The sequence below is a fragment of the Ornithodoros turicata genome, chromosome 1 (genome assembly GCF_037126465.1).
Source record: "Ornithodoros turicata isolate Travis chromosome 1, ASM3712646v1, whole genome shotgun sequence".
NCBI classification, from domain to species: Eukaryota; Metazoa; Arthropoda; class Arachnida; order Ixodida; family Argasidae; genus Ornithodoros; species Ornithodoros turicata.
This window is the reverse complement of record NC_088201.1, coordinates 92,895,179-92,922,718: the sequence shown is the minus strand read 5'-3', so window position 1 is coordinate 92,922,718 and position 27,540 is coordinate 92,895,179. Positions and strand designations below refer to the sequence as shown.

General features: G+C 45.0%; 1 protein-coding gene and 1 long non-coding RNA gene across 2 annotated transcripts in view; one reads left to right on the top strand and one right to left on the bottom strand.

Annotated features, from left to right (window-relative positions):
* The window catches only part of LOC135378473 (neuropilin and tolloid-like protein 1), a 758,425-nt gene that overhangs the window by 587,696 nt on the left and 143,189 nt on the right, over nucleotides 1–27,540 (top strand). The window contains exon 3 of the mRNA XM_064611530.1: nucleotides 20,248–20,670. Within this exon, the coding sequence (XP_064467600.1) occupies nucleotides 20,248–20,670 (423 nt within the window). The remainder of the gene's footprint in view (nucleotides 1–20,247; nucleotides 20,671–27,540) is intronic.
* LOC135366463 (uncharacterized) lies at nucleotides 10,532–11,841 on the bottom strand. Its single transcript, XR_010414176.1, has 3 exons — nucleotides 11,817–11,841; nucleotides 11,564–11,739; nucleotides 10,532–10,662 (listed from the first exon to the last, which is right to left on the bottom strand). It is a non-coding gene; the product is annotated as an uncharacterized LOC135366463 (long non-coding RNA).

The following is a 27,540-nucleotide window of genomic DNA, read 5'->3' as shown; positions in this document are numbered from 1 at the left end:
AGCAGGACAGAAAATTCTTGCTCAGGCCACGTTTGCGAAGCGGTACATAGCCGTACTTTGCCACCGACTTTGAATTCGATGTCGCGGCGATGCTTGTCGTACCGAATTCCGGCTTGTCGATCAAAGGAGCGGTAACGGGCATAGTGACGGTACCCTCGGCGCCAGAACACAAGGAGCTTCGTTTCAGTCTCACACTTATGTATGAATTAGGACAAGAATAGACAACGATACTGAGTTTACATGGACGCGTGTATGTCGGCTGAGCTGTCTAAATCTTTTCCCATGATCTCCTCAGACGCAGCAAAGGTTGACCCTCATCGAGCGACTTTGCTCGCGATTCGCGCGCGTCGGCGTCAACACCGTCTACTTCTGACTCGCGCGCTTGACGAACCGACGAACGAACAGAAAACATTTTCACCGACGAACAGGTATCAGGGCCGGGCAGTAAAAAACGGTTGGCATCGGGACGCCTCCGGAAGTGGGAAGGAACTTTGGCCAATGGAAGCGGGACGCATCGCATGTGACAGAGAAATCTTGCGGTTTCTTCTGCGGCCATCATGAACGAAAGAAGAAAAGGAGGCTCCCTAACGGCTTTTCAACAGAAGAGAGACGTAGGGCAAGTGACTTGAGGATAGGAGATGAGATATGTAGCTTCTTTGGAGCCGCGAGAGGGTCACGTTACCTGAACAGCCCAATGAGGTCGCCTTGCACACGCCACTTTGGGGGCCACTTCGGAGCGCTACCACCACACCTCTCCAAGTATTCTGAAACTGTGCGTTCGGGGCTCCCGTAGAGATGTATGTAACCGAAACCGCAACGCGACCGGTGATTTCACTGGAGTGGCCCGGCTCCTCCTCCCTTTCCTTCCACCAAGGCGGCCATGAAGCGCGCGAGCTGGCCAATTGTGCACACCGTTTCGTATTTCGTGTACAAAAATTACGTGCACCTGTGCATGTTTGTAAAGACAACCCACAAAATAAATGACATTTTTTTTCCCATACACAACGAGCAAGTTTTATATCTCTATTTATTTTTTAATTCTGTTTGTGTTTTCCCGAATAAGCTCGGTGCATCCTGATGTTGTTTAGTCCAGGCAACACTGCGAACGCGCCAACGGCAGGCATATGGCGGCCATGCGGGAACATCTTCGCTGGCGTCGGCGCTCGTGTTGACTCGCGTTTTCGCGTGGAAAAATCGCTCCATGCGGGTCAGTTTTAAGGGTAACGTTTGCGCACCTCGCCGTTGGAAATCGGTCAAGGACGTACTATGGCTCGGATCAACATTCAAACACTGGCGTGCAAATCATGACTTTTTTTTAAATTATGAAGCGACGCCGAACATATTACCGGTCCGCAAGATGTGGCGCTCCCAGTCGAGGACGACGTTCGATACCTTTAAAGGGACCATGAAAGAATATTTGACAAGCCTACGAAGTTTTGAATTTGTTCCTCTCTTCAAAAAGCATTCACCCTGTGGAATAATTAGTTCAAAATTGTTGAAATAGCGAAAATATTCTATATTAATCACACCCGTGAACGGCGGGTACTGCTAGCAGCATGCGCGGTGAACTGGCCGTGACGTCAAGCACAGAGGATGTTGCCAGTTTGCGGATGGTCTTTTACGAGTAAATTGCAAAATTTCCAAGCAAGCTTGCAAATTTTGTCATTAAATATGTTTTCATTTGTCCTGGAGCTAAGGTCGTATTTAACTGTGGACACAGAAGCCTACCAAAGTGTAGTGTAGCCGTTCATTAGGTCCATTCTTTTCCGCCTGCACTGCCTGCACCTCCCGAACTAGTTCAGGGAGTGCAACCTTCTCGCATTCTTTTTGCCATAGACCTCGCATTTATTAAAGAACTGGTGCAGCACTTTTCTTTTGAAAAGAATGGACCTACTGCCGACATGGTAACTGGAGCACGTTTTCCTCTCTGTGCTTCTTCTTCGTCAGAAAATGTCTAAAAAAAAGCTGCAGCGCACGCAAACGATCCCTAGACGCTGTGTGCGTCTTATAATCTCTTCCTCCACCGCTGACAATTTGGGTTTCGCTATATTTCTACTGATTTCGACGGCTGATATACGACAGCGCCGTTTGCTGCAAAACCGAACCCATGCACCCACGTGGTCACAGGGGTGTGTGCTCCCGGTCCTCCATAATTTTCTCAGAGGACTGGATGTTGATGACGTAAGCCCGCTTCGAAGGGATGCATCCGGCGGTCACGCCCCGCTATTTTTGCGTTGTAACTGGTGCACTGAATACGGTTAAAAGTCATTTTGCTTATGATCGTGAGGAATCTCGATAACCCTTGCCGGCAGAGTACTCGGAATTCGCAAAAATCATTTCATGATCCCTTTAACAATACTGCTATTCTGCTTGAAGGTCTGATCTGTTGGTGCGGAATATTAAGGGATTGCTAGAATTTGCATCAAGTTATCCCTGAGAAAAGACGACAGTCCGTTATCAATATAACTGTGGAGCCGCTTTGCACATCAGAAATCAACTATGTTTATTCACCACACGTGCGCGTTTTACGATTTTTCAAACTGGGATGGCTTTCAACGATGTTTGTCTCCCATTCTGTTACTTTGTTTGTTTGTTTTTTTTTCTTCCTGGAATACCCTAAATAAAGAGTGAATTGATGAATTTTAGGTAGTCATATTGTAGCTACATAATTAGAGATGAGTGTGGTGCGGCTATATCGCGGTACCCGCACAAGTTTGTTCTTTGCGGGTACACACTTCCGTGTCATCGCGGGTTGCGGGTAAGGTGCGGGTAGAACCGCACTACCTCCGCGGATTACGCGGAAATACCCGCAATACCCGCAGGCGCAAAACCAACCCGTCGGATGTTTGTGTATGACCCGATTCACGGCGAACATTTGGCCCAAAATACTTTCCAGGACGTTCCATATCCAATTCAGCATCTCAAAATAAAGTCGTTGTTGTTTGCAATATTCGCCACCAAGACCGGTACACTTCGCATCAGTAAGCTGGCAACCATGTCAGCAGTGGCCACAGCGTACGCGTTGGAAAAGTGGTTTGCTAACGGACGTTGTTCTCAGCATCAATAGATCATTTCATGCTGTCACGATCATGTGGCATAACTGAAACATGCGTACGCATTGGGCTGCGGGTATATCGGCGGGTGTGCGGATAGGCGTAGGGATATGCCGGTGCGGATGCGGGTTGAGCCAATGACATTGCTGCAGATGCGGGTAGTGCCCCAGCGGGTGCGGTGCGGTTGCGGGTACGAATTTCCATACCCGCACTCATCTCTATACATAATCTCGTCGACAGGTTCTCCACCTGACCGCATAACACAACTGCAAAAGCCATATCTATACTGCTCTCATATAGTTTAAAAAAAAAGCCTGACAGAAAAATCTGCAATGGATAAAGAGGGGAGCACCCTGTATAACCGCAGCAGTGTCTGTCAATTAGACAGCGTGTGAATGGTCGTAGCTCTCTCTCTCTCCCCTTTGATATCAGAGCTTCAAGCGTGCGTCCGTTTCAGGGCTTATATCTCGTATACCTTGTAACCACGATATATACGATAACTCCGAGATAGAGGAATCCACAGGTACGACACAACATAATCGCGAGCACAGCAAATATTTATTTCACAATCGCACCTGCTAAAAGAAGGAACTCTAACCGCAACAGTGAAGGTAGGCACCTAGGGGACGCTTACGCATTTCGCCTTACTCCTGATACTAATCCCAAAAGCAGCCTCCCCCCCCCCCCCCCCGCACACACAAAAGGTACAGCGTAGCATCTGTTGGATTGCGCGTTTACAAAGCAGAGACTTTGTAGCAGCCGAACCTGTTGTCCTCTGTCTCGGGGCAATGGTTGCCATCATAGCGCAATGCGGTGCATCTGAATCACACTTATCAAAATGTACTAACCTCACATGATGCGTACTTCACTACGTGAAATAATGCGCGCCATGCTCCACGTCATACCTCACGCACTGGACCGGATTTCCGTGCGTGCGACGGTAAGAGGTTCCTGGAGAGGGTAACAGAGAGCGTAACAGTTTCAGTGAAACGGCACATAGTCGTGCCATCCACCATGTGTCTATACAACACCGGTATGTCACGGCTACACAGGCCCACACAATACGCAGTTAAGTGGTTCGTTTTCCGTGTTACGGCTGCTCCTTTCGTGTGGCATTTTACGCTCTGCGCTACCATGATCGCCGCCCTTTAGCCGCACCAGTCAGCACCTGTGCTGCATACCGAAAGACTGAATGGCATCCGTCTGCAGCGAAGAGCAGCAAAAATAGCTCGGGCTTCCAACATTGGAACGGCAAAAGCGAAGAGCCGTGTTCGTTTGAAGCCCAGCGGAAAATAGCGTTGCTGTACAACCAGAACGAACACCAATTGACTTTTAGCGAAGTATATAAACAGAGACTAAAAGGCATTATCCATAGAGAGCAGTGCAGCGTTAAAGCAATATGTATGTATTTTCCATCCCGGGTAAAAGCTGACAAGGCGAAAGTATTACGATTTTCGTTTCGCGAAGTCGATCGTGCCGCACTCCCTCGAGCGGCGGAGTTTTAGAGGTGCGAGGATGAGCACTGGGGAAGAGAGATGGTTGTTATCTCCACTTTGCAGACGGCAGTAGCAGTCAGCCAATGGTGCCGTCCTGAAAAAGAAGAAAAAACAACAGGGAAATGTGCAGCAAAGAGAACAAGGCAAGGAAGGAGCACGTTATGGGAAGTTCGTAGTCCGGCTCCTCTGCAATACTTGCGCATGCGTTGCACCCTGTCGGAAAGGTGACGGTGACCTCGTGTCTTTGTGTGTGTGTAGCGGTGGGGGGGGGGGATATGTTTATTAGAAAAAAAATAGAGGAAATGTCAGCCAGGCTTGCTATTCCACGAAAAATTAATAAAAAACAAAGTTAAAACATTAAGAGAAAAAGAATGGAAGGTAAATTATACTTTGGTGTTGGGGCTTTGTACACCCATAAAAAAATACTACTGAAAATCTCACAGAACCACTCTTACGAGATTCCGAGAGAATTTACGTGTGATAGTTGGACATTCTCACAGGACTTTCTCTCGCACTTTCTCACATAGCAATCTCTCAGAATCGCCGCTCCCCCCCCCCCCCCCGCCCAGTTTCTTACAGGAATGCTACAGGATTTGCCTTAGACTTTCTTACCAGGCGAAACCAGGCGGAGCCACACAAAGTAGCACATGTGCTTTCCATTCTTTATCGATATCCCTTGGAAAGCTTTTCATATGAACCACAGATGAATCAAGCCTTCGCTAGATACCACACCAGACAATTAATAACGGTACTAAGTAACTTGATTCAGTTGTTACGTACTTTCGAAAGCGCATGCGCTCACCTTCCACGTACACTGCCGTAAAAGCACTCAACACATCGCACACGTATATGAAATGTCGAAGGCGACGACCAAAAAGTTTCTGCAGGTGAATATGCCGTGTCAGTGTTTTGCAGCTTGGGAACTCCCGTCCAGATAGCCTTTCTTGTGCAAAAGTACTATCCAACTTTCTCAAGACGAGAATGGGTTATCACCACGAACTTGGATCCAATGCGTTAATCACCGCTGCCTGCCGCTTCTTACGAGTTTAACCTGGAAGGAGTAGCATTTCAAAAAGCGCGGTTACAACAACATGTCTGTGTGAGATAAGCATAGTTTGCCCAAAACACAGTTCCTATAACGACCTCACAGCATTCTACCTTTCGATCAGCGCTCAAAATGCCTACGAGCAGGGGTAAAGACGCATGAAGAATGGGAATGCACACCACGGACCATTATATACCTCAAAAGCGACGAAGATCCTGAATGCCAGGCGATATTTGCTTGAGATCCGTAGCTGCGTCCTTGCGCTTCCTTGTTTCAAAGCAGACTGACTAATCTGCTGGCGGTTGGAATAAACGCTTCCATTAATGTACGATAGAATGTAATGACGGGTTATATAATTAATAGCTTCAATAAGAACGACAAAACTCAGCTACCATGACACTTCTACCTAAGACGGATTATTCACAAACATTCGTAATCGCACGAACTATTTTCCAACAAGGACGACATATCACTCTCTGCGGCCCGTCAGTTTTTGCTTCATGTTCATCCGACAGGGAAATGTCCTGCGAGATTTCTCTTAAGACTGAAGAGAAGTTCGTGAGAAAGTCAGTCCTGTATAAATCACACTGTTTTCTCATAGAAATCACAAGGCAGGACCCTGAATTATCCCCCAGGATATTTTCTCATTGCATTGATGTGCCTGTAAGGATATGCATAAAAATTTGCATCATCTGTATAGGAAAATCCCATTTATGTGTGTGTGTGTGTCTGAGGGACGAAGACGCTTCTGTAAGAAATTTTGAGAGAATGCTAGTTTCTAAGAGATTTTCTGTAGTATTTTTCAACTGCGCGTGCCTTTACATTTTTTATTTATCATTATTTTTGTGCGTTTTCTTCACCGCTTGTGCTCTCATTCTGCAAAAGAGGCTACCGAGGAATCAAGACAAGTGTTAAAGGGGCCTAGCCAAAAATAAACAAAAAACAAAATCAAAAATGCAATGCCACCTTTCTTGTCGCCTCCTGTTTGTATCTGTCAGTGTCCCGCCCTCATTTGTAACGCTTTCACTCAAGTTACGTTTATCTGGCAGGTCCAACAGGGTGTTCTATTTAATCTCCTCACATCGACTGTTACTAGACACGAGCTAATTTAAACAAATACGTATACGTTCATAGGCGAAGTAGCTGAAGTGAGCAGTGAGAAGTGAAGTGAAGCATAGGATTAGTTTAAGCGCGTTTAATACTCCGACGCCAGCAGCATAACTAATGGAATATCCTACTCTACACTTGAACACTCCCTGAACGGCTTAGTTCGCGGCCTAATAAAGGAAAGCATCCATGAAAGCGCTCAGACTATCGAAGAAGGCTAAAGTTCTACTCATAGCACTCCATCGCTTGTAGCCGTGCTATTTCGATGCTGCTTCATTACGACGTGTCAGGAATACGTTATGTTTAGGGTTCCGCATTTTCGGCATTTTCTCCTGAGGAGATTCGGCGGGTGTTTTTCGCAATTTATATGCCTTGTCAAATTCGGATATTCTCGGCATTTGAAAAAGTTTCTGCCAAGCACAAATGCAGAAAAATCAGCAGCTATAATCTCTGGGGAGGAATAAGGACAATGGAGGGAGAGCAGCCCGGTAGGAGGACCTTGAGAACGTACGGGATTTCCTTTTTCGTTGTTTGGGGGTTCTAAGTGTATTTGATCCTTCTTGACCCACTTATCAAAGGATTCCTGGGGAAAGTGTTTCCGTGAACTATATGCTACCTGCTCCGCAAGGCGATGCTCCCTGCATTCCACCTGGAAACAAGGCGGAGGAAAATCGAAAATGGGATGCCCCGGAGTGTAAAAGTGCAATGGGGTACCGGCATTTTCGGCGTATAGCACCATACGCTAGAATATAATTCGAGGCTTTTCGGAACATGCTGAATTTCCTTCAAAACATATTCTGGGTATCTAGTCATCTAGTACCCTATTGAAAAATACTTCAGAAAATCTTACAAAAGAAATCTCTCAGACTGCTGAAGGAATTTCTATGAGGTTATGAGACTAAATCTTACAAAATTTCTCTCAGAGTTTCTTACAGGGATCCTGTAGGATTCCAGGGAGGATTTCTTACAAGCAGGGGCAATGCAGCTTTCTTACAGGGCTTCTTACAGGGTGGCCTGTGAGGGTTTCTCACAGGATTTCATACAGGCCTCGAGACCCGCAAGAAAGCCCATGAGAAAGTGTAATGGGCCACCTTGCAAGAAACATCCTAAGAAAGCTGCACTGCCCCGTATGATAATTGAAGGATCCCATACTTACTTGCTGAGAAGTATTGAGAGTAAGTCGCATGCCGTCACTGTAAGGAATGTTGCAGAACATTTGTGGCCCAGCCAATAAGTTCAGAAAGGCATGACCCAACGCATTGTACACGTACTTGAAATGTCCAATGCGACGACCAAGAAATTTCTTCATGTGATTATGACAAGTTTATGTTTCTCACATTGGGAACGCGTAGGCTTTCTTCCGTAAAAGCATCATCCAACTTTCTCGAGACGAGAATGGGTTACGACCACGTACTCGAATCCAATGCGTTTTCCCGCTGGCTGTCGCTTCTTCAGAGTTTAACCTAGAAGAAACAGCATTTTAAAAAGCACGGTTACAACAACATGTGTGTGCGTGAGAGATAGGCATAGAAATATGTAACATACCGTTTGCCCAAAGCACAGTTGCTATAACCATCTCACTGCGTTCTACCTACCGATCCACAGAATGCGTGCGAACAGGGGTAAAGACGCATAAAGAATGAGAATGCGTAGTACGGACGATCATATAACACACACACACGTGCTATATACCTCAAAAGCGACGAAAATCCTGAATTCCTGGCGATATTTGCATGAGATGCGTAGCTGCGTCCATGCGCTTCATCGTTTCAAAGCAGACTAACGAACTTGCTGGCAGTTGGAATAAACGCTGTTTCTGAATCACGCTGTTTTCTCATAGAAATCACAAGGCCAGACCCTGAATTATCCCACAGGATATTTTCACATTGGTGTGCCTGTGATGATATGTATTCGAATCTGCATCCTTTGTGGGAAATTCTGAGAGACGAACACGCTTCTGTAAGAAATTCTGAAGGAATGCTATGTTTCTACGAGATTTTCTGAAGTATTTTTCAATAGGGTAGCTACATACTATGTTCGAGAGGATGTCCGCCTCGCCGTACACTCTCGGGAAAAAATCGGATAGTAAGAGTAACAAAAACTATCCGTTTTTTACCCTTATCATATACGTTAGCGCTGTACGGATAGATGCCGTGACGGATATTAAAGGTCAAAAATCGAACCGTGGTTCAACCGCCAGTGGTTGACTGTTATTCCATCCGTCGTAACATTACCCTGATACTAACGCTTATTTATCCCCCATATTCCTCATAGTAAGAGTGGAAACGAAGGACGTTGTGAATAACAAAAAGGCTTCTTGACTGTCGTCTTATGCGTCTTTTGGATAAGCAACTGTTGGAAATGCTGACATGAGGTGGGTGGGGCGGGGGGGGGGGGAGCAATGCCACATGGCACAAACCGGTTTCGCGTTTTACTTCTGTAGCATAAAACTGGTATAGGCATAGCTTGTTGCTGATCCACCAGCTCCGGTGGCGCAGCGATAACGCGTGCGCTTGGAGACTGGGAGGTCCGCGGTTCGAATCAGCGGGCCGTCTGAGGTTTTTCCTGGGTTTCCCTCAGATGTGTAATAGGCGTATGCCGGAACAGTTCCCCTGAAGTCGGCCCATGGACGCAGCTATCCTCCCCCTGAGCGGATTCCGCTCGGTCTTCCACTTCACCCTTTCCTCTCCTCCTCTCCACCACCTTTCCCTTCCCGAGAAACATGCCGCCTAATCAGGCAGGCAGACCTCTCGGGTTCCTCCCAACGACACTCCTCCTCCTCCTCCTGTTGCTGATCCAAAAGACGTGGCAGTTGACGGTCAAGTACGCCACAATAGCTAGGAATACTGCACTGCAAAATCGTATGACACAGACAATTGCATTCATCACGTGAATAACTGATGTAAAAGACACATTCTTGCGCAAAGCAAGCAATATACAAGAGTCTTGCGATGGTCAAAAGAAAAATAAGAAGCACGAGTGCATCACTGGAACCAGGTTCACCCTCTTACCATAGCCCGCGTACGCCGGTATCTCATTTAAACCAGAACATCTGGATACATTTTAGTATTTCCGACATCGTTAGCAGCATACATCTAAACCGTAATACAACAAACATTCACCAAATAATTCCACTTTATTTGAGGAAAGAGCCCACAGTAATAGATACATGTGTTTATAGAATACTGCACCTATGGCCTGAAAATGATGAGGCATAAGGCGCACGTGACTTAACATGAATAAAAAAAAAGGGAACAGCATGGTAGCCATAAACCAACGTATTACAATACCTGCAGTATTTTGGACTAATATGAAATCACATTTGTGCATCTTCAGAGCACGTCAGCACAACAAAAATACAAAATGTAGACTAGCTATATGAGCTAGTACAGTGAACCCTCGTTATTATGACCATGGTCGTTGCCGAAAATTTTGGTCATAAGGCGGAATTGTCATATTAACGGGGGGGATTTGCAGAGGTTTCACTGCATTGTTCCCCAGGAGTATGGTCGTAAAGCGCGTATGTCAGATTATCGGGGGTCATATTAACGAGGGTTCACTGTAATTGAATTAGTTGACGTTTATAGAGTAAAAACATTTAATGAGCGTTATATCACAGGATGAGGCATCGAGGTACATAGAATACAAAAAGAAATCTGTTGCAGACAGGTCATAAGCTAATTATTTATAACAACTGAAGTATCCGTGTATTCAGACGTTCAGTGTATTCAGACGTAGCATTTATCGAGCAACGCATCATTATTCATGAAGTAGTCACAACTTACAAGTCATCTTTACAGGTGGGTTGTACTGTCTGTATATGCGTGACGCAGTAGAGTCTTGTGTACTTCTTTCAACAATGTGTCGCACAGTAGAAATTTCAGGAGCACGACTCAGGGCGCAAGCGGGGTATTGTGCAGTGCAGCATGACTACGAAGAGTGTGCCATGTTCCTGGGGACGCTGGAAATAGAAGTTTATTGTCAAAAGCGCAAAATAATGTGCTTGCTGGTATTGTCAAATGGCTACGCTTGTCTGTTCAACAGTAGATTCCAAAGGTATGATACTGTTTGAAGTATTTGAATGAGAAAGCTAATCTCGAAAATATGCCAGCGCCGTAATAAATATGCCGATAAGGTGTTCTTCGCCAGACGTGGGTTATCACAGAGACAGGGTACAGAGACCTCTTACATGAAATAGTCACAAACATAACATGGACTGCCAAACAACATACCATACTGGAATCTTTCTCGTCCTTTAAATAACATTCAACTGAATAGTGTTAGACGCGTAAATAATTTCATCATGTCATTCATGTGCTCTGTGGTATTGTCAAATGTGTACACGTGTCTGTGCAGGAGTATATACCGCAGAACTGATAATGTTTCTAGTGTTTAAATGCGAAAGCTACTCTTGAAAATATCGTAACCCCGAAATAAATCAGACCGATAAGGCGCTCTTTGCCAGACCTGAGTCCATCTCCGCTGAGGCCGCTTACATGAAATTGTCATAAACGTAACACGGACTTCGAAAACCAATTACTGTGCTGGAAACACTCTAGTCCTTCAACATAACATTTAACTGAATATTTTTAGACGCATAAATCATTTTAGCTCTCTAAGAAGTGGCGTTCCACACGTGTTTTGTAGGAGCACCACCACCACCTGCACCACGTTATCGAAAACCGTTACCGCTTTTTACAAGGCAGAAAATCCATTTGCTTCCTGTCAACTCATCATGCTGCGCTATAATCAGCAATAATCATCCGAACTGTCATTACAAGAACGGATGAGGAATCGTTAACACAGATGCTTCAACTGCGAGAAACGCACATCGGAGAAAACTAAAGCGGAAAGAGTCTCACCTATAACAAAATGATCTGCTCGAGGACGACCATCACACATAAGGCACCAGCACGGTGGACAATGGGCGTACGTATATCGATTTGTAGCGAGGATGACCATCACAACTGTTTAAGCAGCATCCGCGTGCTTGGCCCACTGCATCGTGCGACGTTGTCTCGTTCGATGCAATTCCTTCCTGCCCATACGTTTGAAGTACAAATGAAGTACAAAATTCAACAAAACTAAAGACACCAAGCCCAAGTGCCAACCTACATTGCTAGACGGTGCATGATGTGAGACCATGAGACCCCAGGATCCAGAGCGACGGTTAACCAAGCGAAAGAAAAGACGCTTTGCACACGGAACTATGCACGTGTTCTCAGAAGGCAGGGCCCGTATAACAATTGAAAAACAATACGCGTCAATATAGGCGTAAAGGGCTAATACTTCGACGCAGAGCCTTAAGCATGGTTTACACTACTGCGTTCTGCTGCGTGCGGGCGCCTGCGTGTGCATGCGTGCGTTGTAAGCAACCCGTTCCGCTGTTCACATACCTGCGTTCGAATGCGTGCGTCACCAAACCGTAAGCCAATGAGCACCAAACGGGATTTCCACTCCGGTGGCCGCCATGTTGAAAACAGTCTCGCAGAGAGAAACCTACTGCGCGCGCTCGGAAGGCGGCCTCACGATTCGTTCTCCGCTTGCGGGCTGCTGCGTGCGTCGGAAAAAGTTGAGCTCGGGCGAACTCCTTGGGTTCTGCTGCGGGAGGTCGCGCACGTATCTGTTGCCAAGGCAACCAGCGCCCGCACGCATCCGCACGCAGCAGAACGCACTAGTGTGTACCATGCTTTAGTGTATCCGTCAAGAGGAAATCTTATGCGTCAGAATATAAGAGTAAATCATGTTCCCCGTGCCGTTTACGCATAAAACTCCGCCCCTTACGCTTACGGTGCGGTTACGGCTACTAGAAATTAAACACGGCTTGACGGATACGGCGTCAGCCATTTTGTCGAAATTTACGCTTAGTAAGGGTAAGATTGGACGCAAGCGTAAATTTATCCGTTTCTTTCGCGAGAGTGCAGACCCACCTGCAAAAACGGCATCTGTGTAGATTTCATAGGTTTTACGTCACAAACCTGTAATGAACAGACATGAGCACCTCGTTCATAGTACGCTTAACTGTAAAAACGGCATCAATGCTGCTCTCATAGCCTTTTCTGAACAGAAAAGAAAAAATATGCAAAGAATAAAAACGGCACCTGTATATGTATTGTAATAATAATAAAGAGACATTCGAATAACGTTGATATCGACACTCTTGACGCATTGCACTGAACGCCAGAATACTGAGGAAAAAGGAATTACTCTTCCATGTGTCGTCAGTGTTGCCACTTTAGCGATTATGTCGGAAACTTTATCGAAGTTTTGCTCTATTTAGCGACGTTTTTTGTATATTGGGTTTCTTATTGTTCTTTTTGTTGTTTTTTTGTTTTTCAGCGACTTCGTCCAGCAGATCATGATATTTTTTAGTGACAGAGGAAATGTGATAACATCGGTAAAAAAATGGTTGGTGCAGTATTGAAGGCTCCATGGCGTCGTTCTGAGAGAACGTGGAAACAAGGAACGACTGAAATTGAACGTTTCCGGGTCGTATGCTACTTCAAGCCGCTAAAGCTAGCAAAATTACTGTGCGCTCCTCATCAGCGAGTATCTCCAATGAGTAACAGCGCTTCGGCGTAGCCCAATGAGGGAGCGGACAGCGCTCGCCACCAGCGCACCCTGCGCCTGTTAGTGTGGTGGCGACTGGAGAGAATGGGCATGCAAAACGGCCCACATTGCAAGACGCTCACTGAATGTGGTGCATATTGCGCCTGTAACCAGCGTGCGTCAAAGTGCATATCGAACATTAGCTGCATTCCTCTGAACAAGCAAGTGAATGTGAGTGAGAGGACTAGTGAAAGGGGGCTAAAAAACTGTCTCCCGGGCAGGTATGTATCCCAGGTTGTATGTATTACAAGAGCTTAATACGCGGTTCTTCACCAAATTCCTCGTTCTGCATGATAGCATTTTCTATTTTTTTTTCGAATGTCAAATTTATTTTGTGTTACGTATCCATACATGCACAGACACAAAGAGGTGAAGGAGCCTGTGGGAATGAGCTTCCAGTCCTTGCTGCCATTTCACTATTTCTGAGGCGTTTACAATCCCCTATTTGACGCTTGTTGAATGCATATTGTCCTCTTCTTTTTATCTCGTCCAATCTAATCTACTATCCCTATTTTCTTTTTGTTGCCTTTTAAGGGTGCAGATATCAACATCAAATTTTGTGTGCACGAAGAGAATGCCCATGTGCTTAGTATAACACCCTTTTTCAGTGGTCAGTTGGCCAACGTATCCTGTGACCCACCGCCAAATTTGCAAGTACAGTTCATTATTCAGTGTACCTTTCCTCAGCAACCACAAAGCATATTCTGATAATATTTGGAAGTTTTATTGTAGGTACCCAGAGGTCAAACCCGAACCAAAGAGATATCCTCACTCTCTTGAACTTTTTTGTTAAAAAATAAAAGTCCATGCTTGAAGATGCCCAAGAAGACAGTATTTTACTTTTTTTTTTCAGATATTTCCATTCACATTATCCCTGTTTTTTTAGGTTCAAATTAGTTATGAATGATTTTTGAACATGTGTGCCAAATTTCATTACTGCCGGGTGAATAGTTGCAGAGGAAAGGTACATTGAACTTTAGGAATACATGAAAAACCCATTTTGAGAAAAACAAAGTTTTATGCGCATATGTGTCACACAAGTGCTCAAAAAGCTCCAGGAGAATACAGCTCGTTTCTCGCTTTTTTGTTGGCCTCTGTGAAGCCCTTCTTCGCATTTCTCTTTCTCCGGCGTCTCTCCTTACTCTCGGCAGAATTGTAAAACTCGGCCCTGTCAACACGCTCTTTGTCCAGCCTGTTGAGAGCTACATCACAGTAGACACCTGGAGTCACTCCGAGGGCCTCTAGCACAGCTTTTCTTGCAAAATTTCCATCGTTATAGTAAGCCACAGCATCATTAGTAGCAATTTTCAAGACATCCGCACTGACGAACGTTGTCTTGGGGCAGCGGCACCAGATGAGTTGGTTGAACGACTCATTTGTGTTTTGCGTTCGTCCATGCAGACATTTGCTGAGAAGAGCTGGGTCTGACAGTGCTTTGAACACGGGCTTGATGACATCCATCACAGCCTGAGGAAGACTGTTCTTATGGGAGTACCTCTCGTGCTGTTCATCAGCAATGCTGCGGTTGTATCCACACCACGACATTGACCCCTTTGGACAGAGTCCATGGTTTGGATTCTCATCTGTGGACAATTTGTGGAAATATATTGCCCACACAGCCCGTCTCATATTCTCCAAACTGTCTGTATTGTCCCGTATGGCCTTGCCATAGTAGAACTGCAGGGAATCTATGTCTTTCTCTGTTAGTCGTCCCTTCCCTGACAGTGGCAAGCCGTCTGAGAGTTTCCTCCCCTTCTCGTTCTTCTTTATGTTCCTGAGCCTGGTGCCCATACGCTTCTGGACGTGCCCAACACATTCATGTTTCTCGATGGCTTTCTCATAAGGTTCAGAGTCTTTCACTGCAAGGTATGCTTTGCTGTCTCCATCACCGATGTATGTTGTATACATTAGTTGGTGTCTGTCGACAGAGCGTCCAAAGATTTTTACGGCCCCTGCAGCCTCCATCCCACCAGATGACCCATCGTAGGTTATCTTGCAATCACACCGGTTGGAATCTGTGTGAAGATTTCGGGCACACATGTGGCAGAACTTCGACTCAACTTCAAAGTCTAGCACTTTTCCAGTGTCAGCTGATATTGCTGCAACCACGCCGTGTAGTGATGAGTACCCCCGCTTCATCCAAGTTCCATCCACTGTCACTGCAATTTCTATTTCCTCGTCAGATGCACAGCCCTCTGACTTGACCTCTTCGGCAGCCTTAGCCACACTATCGTTCGCAACGGTTGTGGATGCGTCGAGAAGCCTAGCGTTGTATGACGCAAACTTTGTTGGTGGCGGCGGCAGGTTGAGCACCGCACACATAATGCGACCGGTAGTCATTCCCTTTCCACAGGTGCGAAGAGCATAGGTGAACCTCTGGTTCACTTCAAAAATGTTGCCTGCGATGCGCCTGGAAGTCTCAAATACGCTGAGGGCGTCGCACTGGCTGCAGGTGACGTTTATGCACGATGCCAAACCATTTCGCCTCTCAGTAGCTTCTTCCAGAATTAGTTCTCCTTCATGACACTTTTTGCACACAGCGATGTCCTCCAGGAAGCTACGAAGAAGCTCAAAGTCGATAAGACGATACCCAGTTGTGCGAGCGCCGTCCACATCGAATGAGTCAACAAAGGTCTTCTCACCAATTTTCGCAAAGCTGGCGCTTCGTCGTGCCCGCTTTTCATTGCTTTTCTCGCCTGAGAACTGGTTTCCTTTGAATTTACGCCTTCTTGTCCATCTTCCAGACGACCGTGGCATGACTAGAACACGTAAAAACGTTCGAAAAACTCGAAGGGGACCACGAGGAAAACGGCAGGAGAAACAACGCAGTGAAAAAACAAAGATGAAAACAAGGTACAAGAGCACCACTAGCGGACACGTTTAGATAAGCAATAAATATTTTCAGAAGACAATTGTACTTCATCATATACCAGTTGACTATTAACAAAAACGAAACAAACCGAAAACCTAGAAAAACTGAAGAAAACAGCGAAAAAATCAACCGTAAACAAACCGGCGGCCGCCATTTTTAATTGCCAGGGGGCGCGCCGCTCCTTGGCGCGATGTTTAAACCGCTTTTGGCGCCATGCTCAAGGATGCGCTTTCGCAGATTTGTTCCTCACAATGCGGTCGATTTTTCTGTGACAAAATTGAACATTCGATTTTTTGGCCGTGCTACCCTACCATACCCCCTTAAAGCTGTCAGTGCAGGTTCTGCATCCAGTATGCACAAATCAATAAAGCCCCGCCCCCATGTTATATCATTGTCATGAACAAATCAAAATAGGTTTCATAGCTTCACGTCTTATGAGGTTCCAAAGTGCAATGCAATTAAAGCACGAAATTCCGTATTTTGCGGTGCGTGCCAATAGCTGTATAATAACGCCACACAGTTGAACTGGTTGCGTCATTCTGTAGAACACTGTATGCAGTCAGAAAGGCTCCCTTTGCCCCAAAAATGTTAATCCGATTTCTGCGAACATAGATAATTCATTCAAGCTACCAATGTCAGTAATGTTTTGTAAAATTACGCGCCTATTTTAGACTTGGCGACGTTCAGCCACTTTTTACCTAAATGTCGCAAGATTTAGCGACATTTTAAGCCAAATTTAGCGACTTCAAGCAGAGAAAAAGCAGGGTGTCGGAGCGAACCGAAAACCGGAACCGAAAACCAAAAAAAAAAAAAAACGCTCTTTTGGTGCGAACCGGAACGGAATCGAAACCGTATACGTTTTTTTCGCTCAGGAGGGAAACCGAAAAATATATCTAACGGTTTTCGGTCCAAGAAAAAACTTCGCCGGTTTGGACTACGGATAGGCGAATGAAACAGACGTCGTGTGCTCTGAAGTCATGTCATGGATACTATACGAGGGTTACGGTTACGGTGGAATGTATGTCGGTATAGTATGACCCTTGTGCTCCCTTTGTAATGGTTCATAGTTCGCGCGCGCACACAGACTTTGAGGTACATGTGACTCTCTAGCAATGTGCCGTAGTGTTCGTTTTAATTTGATCCCCCCAAACTCTCCTCAACTAAACAGCGACCCAAGGGGGCTGCATAACGGCTTCTTTATCGGTAATGTCGCGCAACGCGTCCCATGTTTGAGAGCAGCTAAGTTGAATACGCTTAGTATACGCGAGGGCAAGCCCGTGCAAAGTGGCAACTCTTTTGTGGACGGGACACGAAGAAAATAAAACGCAGCTGTCGCGCGTTTGTGAATGAAGGTGTTCCTCGATTTGCGTCGTACTCGTGCGGTGGTGTTTGCTGGCTAGACAGTAGCAACAGACATTCGGATGGGACGCAATCGCTCCAACCCAGCAAGAAAGTACTTTACCTATGACATCACGACAAACAAGTCCGTTTGTAGCATGCGTTTCAATAAAGGAGAAAGCCCATTTGAACAGACGGTAACCTACAGGGACCAGGAGCTACCAATTTCACAGCTGTCTATTGATATTAAATACCGTGTATGCGGAATAAACGGGTTTACATTTTGTAGCATTGATTTTTTTCTGTGTGTGTGGGGATGAATATTCCCAGCAGAAGCGTAACCGGTTGAAAACCGGTATGAACCGTTATTTTTTGGCTCCGGAGCAGAACCGGTACCGGATCGTTTATGATGTAACCGGAACGAAAAACGTTTCGGTTCGACACCCTGAGAAAAAGTGACAACACTGCGTGTCATACTTAGCGAGATACAAGCCTTAGAACACACTCCGTAGCACAGCGGAGACGTCACAGAGCTTAGCGTTACGTCTGCATTTCCACTGGCAGCCGTAAGCACGTGACTTCTCGTGCATTGCCTCACTGGCGGCGCCGAGGGCTGTGATGTCAGAGTTGGATGCGTTTCACTCGCGGTGTTCATTTTCTCCGCTTCTATTACCCCCTCTGGTGTCAAACTTTCAATGCAGGTTCAGATCGGTGCAAGCAACCGTCTGTTACGTTTATCGGGGATAACCTGGGACGGTCTGTCGCAACCCCTTTAAAAGATATTAGCAATGAGCTACATCAATGTTGACTCGGTTTTAGATCATCCCGAAGAGCGATTTCTTACGACTCTGCAATGCACTGATCAGTAACAAGTCGAACAGTGCAGACCGGAAGGAATATTATTAATGTACAGGGTGGGTACAGATAAAATAGCCCCACATATATGCACGTATGGCGTTCCCTGCCTACCGTGTGAACGTGCGGTGGCGCCGGATGACACATTTATCCGATGAAAACGGAAAACGAACAAAAAATCGCGGTGACCAAACTCCACGTAACAAAAAAAGTTATCCGTGCAACCGTTGCTCCTCGTGTATCCCAATCTTCCTATGCAGAAGTCAATAAGGGGGTAACGGCACAGTTGCGTCTAGCTTCTGCTAGGCGTACTAGATCTCGTTTTGTTCCCACGTGGGTGGTACCCGCAGCGCAGACTTGTGCGTAACGCGTTACTAGTAATTGCGTTACTTGTAATCAATTACCTTTTTGAGTAATTTTTCGAGTAATCAGTTACTTTACTGTCAAAGTAATTTTTCGAGTAATCAATTACTTTTCTGAGTAATCGATTACTCAGTAATTGATTACTTTTCTGGCAGCTGTTCTGCCCCAAGTCAAGCCCCTTGTGCCATCAGCCTTTGTTGGGCTGTTCTACTATAGCAAGGGGAGGTCATTGTAATAACGCTCTGGAATTTCAGAGTCTCTCTACCTAATCTCTTCCTACACCAGTGTGATGGTACCTGAAGCTTTGAAGTTTTAGTGAGTCATGGGGAAGTTCCCCGCAATGCTCTTCCACAATCGGGTCAAAGTCTTCCCGGGTGTACAGATCTCCTTGTCCTGCGTGGTTTTGTTTGTCTTGTTATGTCAGCTGTTTCGCTGTTGAACCTTTTTTTTCTTTTCTGAGGCTCACAGAGACAGTTTTAATTTGCGTGAATGCAGAGTAACGACCGAAGTAACGCGTTACTTTTCTACTCGTTACTCAATTACATTTGAAGTCGAGTAATTGGTAATGGTAATCAATTACTTTTTCCACGGAAGTAACGGTAACGGTAATCAATTACTTTTTTCGAGTAACGGGTACAAGTCTGCCGCAGCGGTATCTGTGCTACACTGCCATGTCTCATTGGAAACAGACGGAGCGAAGATCGCGTTTCTAACGGTTTTATTGTGCAGAGTTTGGTTACCACGATTTTTTTTTCTCGATTTTCATCGCATAAATGCACCGACGTGCGCCGCCGGAAGTTCGTACAGTGTGCAGGGAACGCGCTATGTGCCAAAATGTGGGGTTACTTTATCTGCACCCACGCTGTACATTGAAACATACTGGACGTTACCGGGGCGAAGCCAGATTAGGAGTGATGGGCAATGGCAGACTGCATGTGATGGGTTAGACAGACAGTAATTTTCACACATTCTTGGGTCCACATCATGATGCGAAAGTGTCTGCATTAGGCGGCAATAGGAAACGCTGCCGAATGCTTTAGGATAACCAAGGAATACTGGGTCGGTTTTGTCGAGATTGCTGTGAATGTGATGATCTATGGGTTTCACATGAGTAGACCTCCCGAAAGCCATATTGGTGTGAAAATCCCAGGGTCCTTATCTGAAACTTGATTATCTTGGCGTATGGTATATGTGCTCAAGCAGTTTGTAACGATACACTTTGGAGAGAAACTAGACGCTAGTTAAGTGATAGTGTGTAAGTTTGTCATCCTTTTTGTGAAGTTATTATGCATACTTCTTTTATATTTATAGTATTTTTTATAATATAGTTTAGTATTTAATATCTGGTTGTGTGCTTCTAAAATACCTTAAAATTGAATGCGTTCCTCATGTAATGCCTCCTGGCCCTCGGGGTATTTCAACAAATAAATGCGCGCACTCAACTTCCGATGCTGCTTTCATCATGCATACTTATACTTCTTCTTCTTCTTTTCTTTTTTCTTCTAACAGCCAAGGACATCAAGAACTTCAAGTCGGGTGAGCTGGACGAAGACGAACGCGCCCGCATCTGCTACAACTTCACGGTGGGCAATCCCGAGAAACGTGAACTGTACTCGCCCCTGTACAACGGCACTGCCCACTACCCCAACAACACCGAGTGCATCCGGGTCATTGAGGCCCCATACAACCACATGGTTCGCCTGGACTTTAGGGATAAATTCCACCTGGAAGAGTCGCCTACATGCGAGTTCGACTACCTAGAGATCCACAACGGGGCCTATGCTTACTCGCCGCTCGAGGCAAAGCTGTGCGGTGATACCTTTCCCAAGACTATTCACTCGGAAGGGCGGGAGTTGTGGCTAAAGTTCGTATCGGACGCCAGCATTGAATACACGGGATTCAAGGCGGTTTACTCCTTCTCACCCGCGCCAAGTAAGTTTGCAAAACTCTTTCCGCGTGGATTCGAGCGTAATAGGGTGCCGGCTATTATAGCTAAGACACGCGCGTATCCGCATAAAAATATCAAGCTGGAGATTTATGTAGCGCGAGCCGAACCTGCGAAGTATGTCTGAAGGAAATTCTATCTGCGAAATTTCTTTTTCAAATGCACCCAACGCTTTTTCAGTTACAGACTGGGATAAAATATGTAGCTTTTGTTTCGATTTTTGTATTGGGTTTACCATAAAAACAGGTAGATGATCGCTGATACCTGTTCTCAGGGCGCCCGATATTTTAACATCAGACCAGTAATTTGTAATTATGAGATCTAACAGCGTGGACGATGATAACGTAATTCGTGTAGGCACACTTATGATGGTCCGAAAATCATAATCTGACAAAAGGACCCTGAATTGGTTAGATACCTGTGAGTCCGACAATATGTCTATGTTAAAATTCCCAGCTATAAAAGTGGTGTGTTTCTCTGCACAGGAAAAACGTAAGTAGCCTTCTAAAAATTCAAAAAAGCTTGTGACATCCGTGCCAGGAGGTCTATACATTACAGAAAATAGAACACGACCACATGACAGAGTGAGCACCTCATAGCCTTCCGTAGTCACCGATAACCCTGCCAACATGTCACAGTTTAGGTTTTTGACAAGTATAACCACGCCACCTCCTATTTTCATCGTCCGATTTAGAAAATATGTTTGATAGCCAGCCAACCGAAAATAGTCGTCATTTTGACACCAGGTTTCCGTTACCATAACTATGTCACAACAGTAGTTCATGTCATGGAACAGCATTTCAAAATCTGCCCATTTATGTACGATTGAGCGCGCGTTAATATGAACAACTGAAACATCATTATGTGTAACATGGCCTTGTAGATCATTTGGGTAACAACATTCACTCATCATTTACATGTGTTCCAAATCGAAATAACTACACCATCTGATCGAGATCTGAAGCAGAGCACACGCGGATGGCTTTTTCTCTTGCTTTCCTTCTAACATAGATTACACCGTATTTCGTCCAAACAAATTGAGACCCTTTTTCCTTCGCCTTCATTCTAGCCTGATAGTGCAGGAACTTATTCGTTGACGTCAGGTTCTCGTTAAAATAGATGCTTTGCCCTTGAAACGTACTAGCCAGTTCCTTCCTTTTGGCCATCCAAGCGTTTCTCGTCCTTCTGTTTACAAATTTAACGCTAATCGGAGGTATCGCATCTGGCCTTGATGACAGTCTGTGCACAGCCTCTATCGTTTCTGTCGTTGGCTTGGGCAACTCAAGTGCATGCGCAAGTTCCTCCAGATTGGATTCTAGATTCTCCTTGTCTTCTTTGACCAGACCATGGATTTCTATGGTATCGTGCCTGCCATACTGATCAAGATCGTTAAGCTGTTTTGAACTTGATATAGCTCAGCCGGGCTTATTTTACTTTCTTCTACGTTTCGCATACTCTTCTTTAAGTCCTTAATATCGAAATCTTGTGTTGCTAAACGTGCCAACAATTCATTGTACTTGTCGGACATATGTTGAACTCAAAGCTCAAGATTTTGGACAGTAGTCTAAACAGTAAGCAGATCATCAATCTTTGACTAAATAGACATGAAGTTACTTAACATACTGCTAATCTCATCAACTTTAGTTCTGAGGGTCTGATCGCCTGTTGGCCCTGGTGAGGATTTCTGCCCAGTACTTTGAACATGTAATCTACATGTGGGACACTAGTTCGGTCTTTTGGTACGTGTTTCGCAACAATCGCCAAGGTGATAAGTATTTTTGCATTCGACACATGACATAACGCTATCACTCTGTGAAACAGTCTTATGGCATGCAAAACAGATATCTTCATTCATTTCGAAAAGGAATACGGCAGTCAGCAGCAAATATAGAACAATGAGAGGCAGATATTTTTATCCTACCTGCGGGAAGCGCAAAAGATAATGCAAAAACAGTCGTGATGCTTTCACTGCGAAGTTCAGGGGGGGGATGTAGGGGGAAAGTGCGGTCAGCCTGTTCTGAAGTGGCGGCTCGGTGCACCCAGGGGAGGGAGAAGAGGGGAGGGGAGGGTGAAAGAGGGAGGGGAGAGATAATGGTGGCACAGAAGAGGGAAGGGCGTGCTAACCCTCTTGCTCTGGGATTTGGGTAGTCCAAGAGGACTACCCACCACAGAAAACATGCGAACATCCCTCAGTAGTCTTCATTGGGATGCTCCCTGTACCACGGTAACCGCCAGGACTATTGGCGAAGTTACCTCATCGACCACCTGCGAAGTTCGCACTAGTCGCAGCAGTTTTTATATCCAGCGCAGTGTAGCCGTAGCAATTTCATTGGTAGATGGGAAGATAGAGGATCTTTTGGCTGACGTAGTGCAGAAAGAGGCGCTGCACGTGTCGCTGCCAAGTTCCAAGACACGCGGCTCTGCCAAGCCTGTTCCTCACAACCAGATTCCTGCTGGAAGCACACAAGATAATGCAAAACAGTCGTGATGATTTCGCTGCTGACTTCCCTAGTTCTAGTCAGTAAACACCTCTGAAAAAAAAAAGAAAAAAAATTATGATGCGGTTTTCAGTACTTGTACACATTAGAGAGATGAAAAGAAGAACTAATTTTGTAGGACATCGATGAATGTCATGCACTAATCTCCTTTAAACTTACCTGTCAATAAAGTCCACAGTTGCTCCTGCACTTGATGCATGCTGAATATTGAGCATAAAATACGCTACAGATGTGAGCATAGGCAGTTCATTGAAGGTGCAAACTGCGTCAAAAATTACCACATGCTCTACGCAAGCGTAAAAGTAATGTTTATGGAAAATAACACCACCTGAAAAGTCAAGAGGTGGTATAACGTTAGAACAGCTCCTGCGGCATGTGCACTGCTAGCATTTGCTGTATGACCAAATGGGTTCGAGAAAAAGCAACTCGTGTACAGGGTGCGTCGCGTAAGACTGACCAGAATATTTAAATTCGCAATTTGTTTTACTTTCGTAAGAGTCGTTGAATATATGAATTCCCGATTAGGCCTACTCCAAGGTGGTGGTTTACCTCTCATAATTAAACTTTACAATTAGTGAAAGCAGGTTGAATGCAACTTTGCAGTTGCAAAGTTGTTGAGCACAATCCTGAGGAGTCAAGTCCGCTACACTGTTGTCCAAAAAAGTACACATTAACTGCAGAAGGGGAGCAAACGGCTTGTCCCATAGCGGACCCCTCTACAGGAGTTTTCTTTTCACCACTTCTAGGAGGAGTAAACATATACTCCTCCTGGGCTGTAATAGATATACTGTTTTGATGAAGTTCCGTAGCACGCATAATATACCGAGGATGTGCGAAATACGAAATACCGAACGAGAGCAGTTCAACACGTCTGTCTGGTAGCTGGATGTAAAAGCAGGAATCAAAAAAGTAGGAAACTCCCATCTCCATTTGAATTTGTGGAAAGTGGCGGCACGTACGCCTTAAGCCCGAATCCCATAACAAGCGACACGCGGTAGATACACGCGAGAAGCGACAAAATCGACGTCACTACCGCCAGGCGAGCCTCAAAAAAAGCTCGCGGCTCAATATTTCTGCATCTACTCCCTGTACATATTTGTAGCATGTCGCTGAGTTGGTTGCCTGTTGTTTGACAAAACCAGCTAGATTTGGCGGTGTGAAACAAGAACTGAACGCGTGGGCAAGGGAATGGGTGGAGAGGGCAACCAACAAAGGTAGCAGACGAAGAATTGGGCGGGGCGTTGGGAACTTCAACCACAGCGCCACTGCGTTACGGCGAATATTACGTAGTACCTTCATTGCAACTTCTCCTCGTTTTGACGAATGAAATACTATTTTCGGTATATTTATCGAAATTTACAACTTAGCTCGAATAAAATAAGTATTCCTTCTCCAAAAACATCATTTCTCGGCGACGAAATGTTGCTGCTCAAATGGACCGGGAAATCCGGCCATGACCAGACGCGACAGCGACAAATTCTGCAGCGCGTCGCTTGTTGTGGGGTCCGCGCTTTACAGACAGATTTTCGCCTATACCAGTTTCGCTTCATAAATGCTGTAATGTATTTCGATAATTCGTTTTTGGCCCACATCATTTTGGCCCTTCATTTCACGTGAGTCAGGACGCGTAGTATCAACGACAGCGATTACATGCAGTCATAAGAAATTGCAAAAAAGAAAAAGAAACAAAGAAACACACATGCCTGTGGTGTGTGTAATCTGAAAATTGTAACCACACGAATTTATTGGTGGAGTTTGCCAAGCAGTGAACAACCGCAGTAAAAAATGTGTGGACCCTTGCAAAATGCGCGTATACGTCGGAAGTTCAATGTGCAAGATTTATCTACTGAAACGCTTTGCAGACACTACGGCTGGCGGTGTGTCGGACACTGCACATATGTTGGGATAACTAGCAGAAATCAGGAGTAAAATATGGAAAATGCTTGGCTAGGACAAGGGGGCCTCAAACTCAAACACAGTCACGGAACCCATTGACCAGAGACCACAACATGGAGGGCCACACAGAAAAGAAATGGCCGCAATTCATAAACATACACACAAATAACAGGGCGCTGTAATGGAATGAAGGCAATTGAACGAAAGGCACCTGCAGTGGGGTTCGAACCCACACTCTCTGATTCCCTGCCAGAGATGCTACCAATCACACCATACTAGCTTACCCTCTCTTCACCAACCCCAACCCTCGTACCAACCCCAGGCTAGGAAACTAACGGGAACACGCATTCGCTCTCAACACACTCCCACATTCACCCAGACGAACACGCTGTCGGGCGGCATCTTTCTCATGTAGCGTTGTAGTGGATAAGGCAATTAAACATGGGATGATTAGACATGCTTGTGCCTTTTCTGCCATCGTTCAATTGAAGCATGCAACTGGGCATTGGGAGGCATGTGTTATGTTTGTCCTCCTATGTTTAATTGCATTTTTGTATATGTTGTAATATATTGTCTGTTTCTGCACTCTGGTTACTTCTACAGATTTTCCCGTTGCGTTTAATCCCTATACCGCGGAATTTAATCGTTATCATGACACCACCTTTAAACCTTGTTTCGCAGGATTTAATCCTTATGCCGCCACTTTTAATCCTTATGCTGTTGGATTTAGTCCTCCTGGGAAATTCAATCCTCTTCCTGCCAAATTTAATCCTTATGCCGTGTAATCTAATCCAACATTCTCGGGTTATGTTTTCATTACTCTGTTCTCTGCAATGTGATAGTCTGCGGCTGTCTCTATGATTTATGAACTGTTTGGACTATTTCATTGTTTATGGCCATAAATTGACTTTTTTTTTACTATCACTGCTCAGTGCACTACTATGCGATGGTATGGGACTACCTGCATGGTGTGTCACCGGTTTCGACTGTTTCCTGCCTCAAGGCTATAAATTGACTTTTTTCTAACTATCACTGCTCAGTGCACTGCTATGCGACGGTATGGGACTACCTCATTATGTATGGCCTGTTTGGACTATTTCCTCGTTTACAGCTATAAATTTGCTTTTTTGTGCCTGTCACTGCTCAATGCACTACTATGGAATGGTATGGAACTACCTGCATGATTTGTGACCTGTTTGGACTATTTCCCCGTTTAGAGCCATATATTGACTTTTTCTTACTATGACTACTCCATGTATGATTATGGGATAGTATGGGACTACACGCATGATTTATGACCTGTTTTGACTACTTCCATGGTAACAACCATAAACTGACTTTTTGTCCTTATCATTGCTCAATGCACTACTAGGTGACGGTATCGGGCAAAATGCATAGTTTATGACCTGATATGACTATTTCCTTGTTTAGAGCTATAAACTAACTTTTTTTGTGACACTCACTGCTCAATGCACTACTATATGATAGTATGGGACTATCTGCACGATTTATAACCTGATATGGTTATTTCCTTGGCTATAAATTGACTTTTTTATGATTATGCCTACCCTATGCACTACTATGGGGTATTTTAGGACTACCTGCATGATTTATGAGTTGTGACTATTTCCTCGTTTGCAGCTATAAATTAACTTTTTTGACTATCACTGCTGACTGCACTACTATGCGATAGTATGCGAGTACCTGTATGATATATGATCTCTTATGACTATTTCATTGTTCACAGCTATAAAACTGAATTTTTATGACTATGACTGCTCTATGCAATACTATGGGGTAGTACGGGACTACCAGCATGATTTCGGGCCTGTTATGACCATCTCCTTGCTTACAACTATAGATTGACTTTTTATGACTACGAGTACTATTTGAACTACCATGGGATAATTAAACATACTTGGATGGTTTATGACTGTTGCTTGGTTTGTAGCTACAAATTCATTTTTATGAATACGACTATTCTTGACACAACAAAGGCATATTATAAGACTACCTACATAATCTATTACCTGTTGTGACAATTCCCTGGTTTGTAGCTACAAATGGTCTGTTTGTGACTACAACTACTCTGCGCACTGCAATGGGATAACAAGATTACCTGCGCGATTTATGGCATATGAACTGATGACCAGGATGCGATATTGTGATGTGCCTGACATTGCTGATCAACTTACATTTGGAAAGGGTCGTGAAAAAGAATCATCAATCAAAATCATCAAAAGAAAAGATCAATGTCATATTTCAGTTGTTGTTGCTCCCACGCAACTTGAAGCTTCCCAGGCAGTACACCAATATCCGCCCAATATTGGACCACTGTGGCCCTCCAGGCAGGCCAATATTAGTCCAACATGAAATGTGCGACCAGGCTCCCGATTAGACCAATATTGGCTGCCTATATTGGCAGGCCCGTATTGCGCCAATTTTTCTGTGATCGCCAAAGAT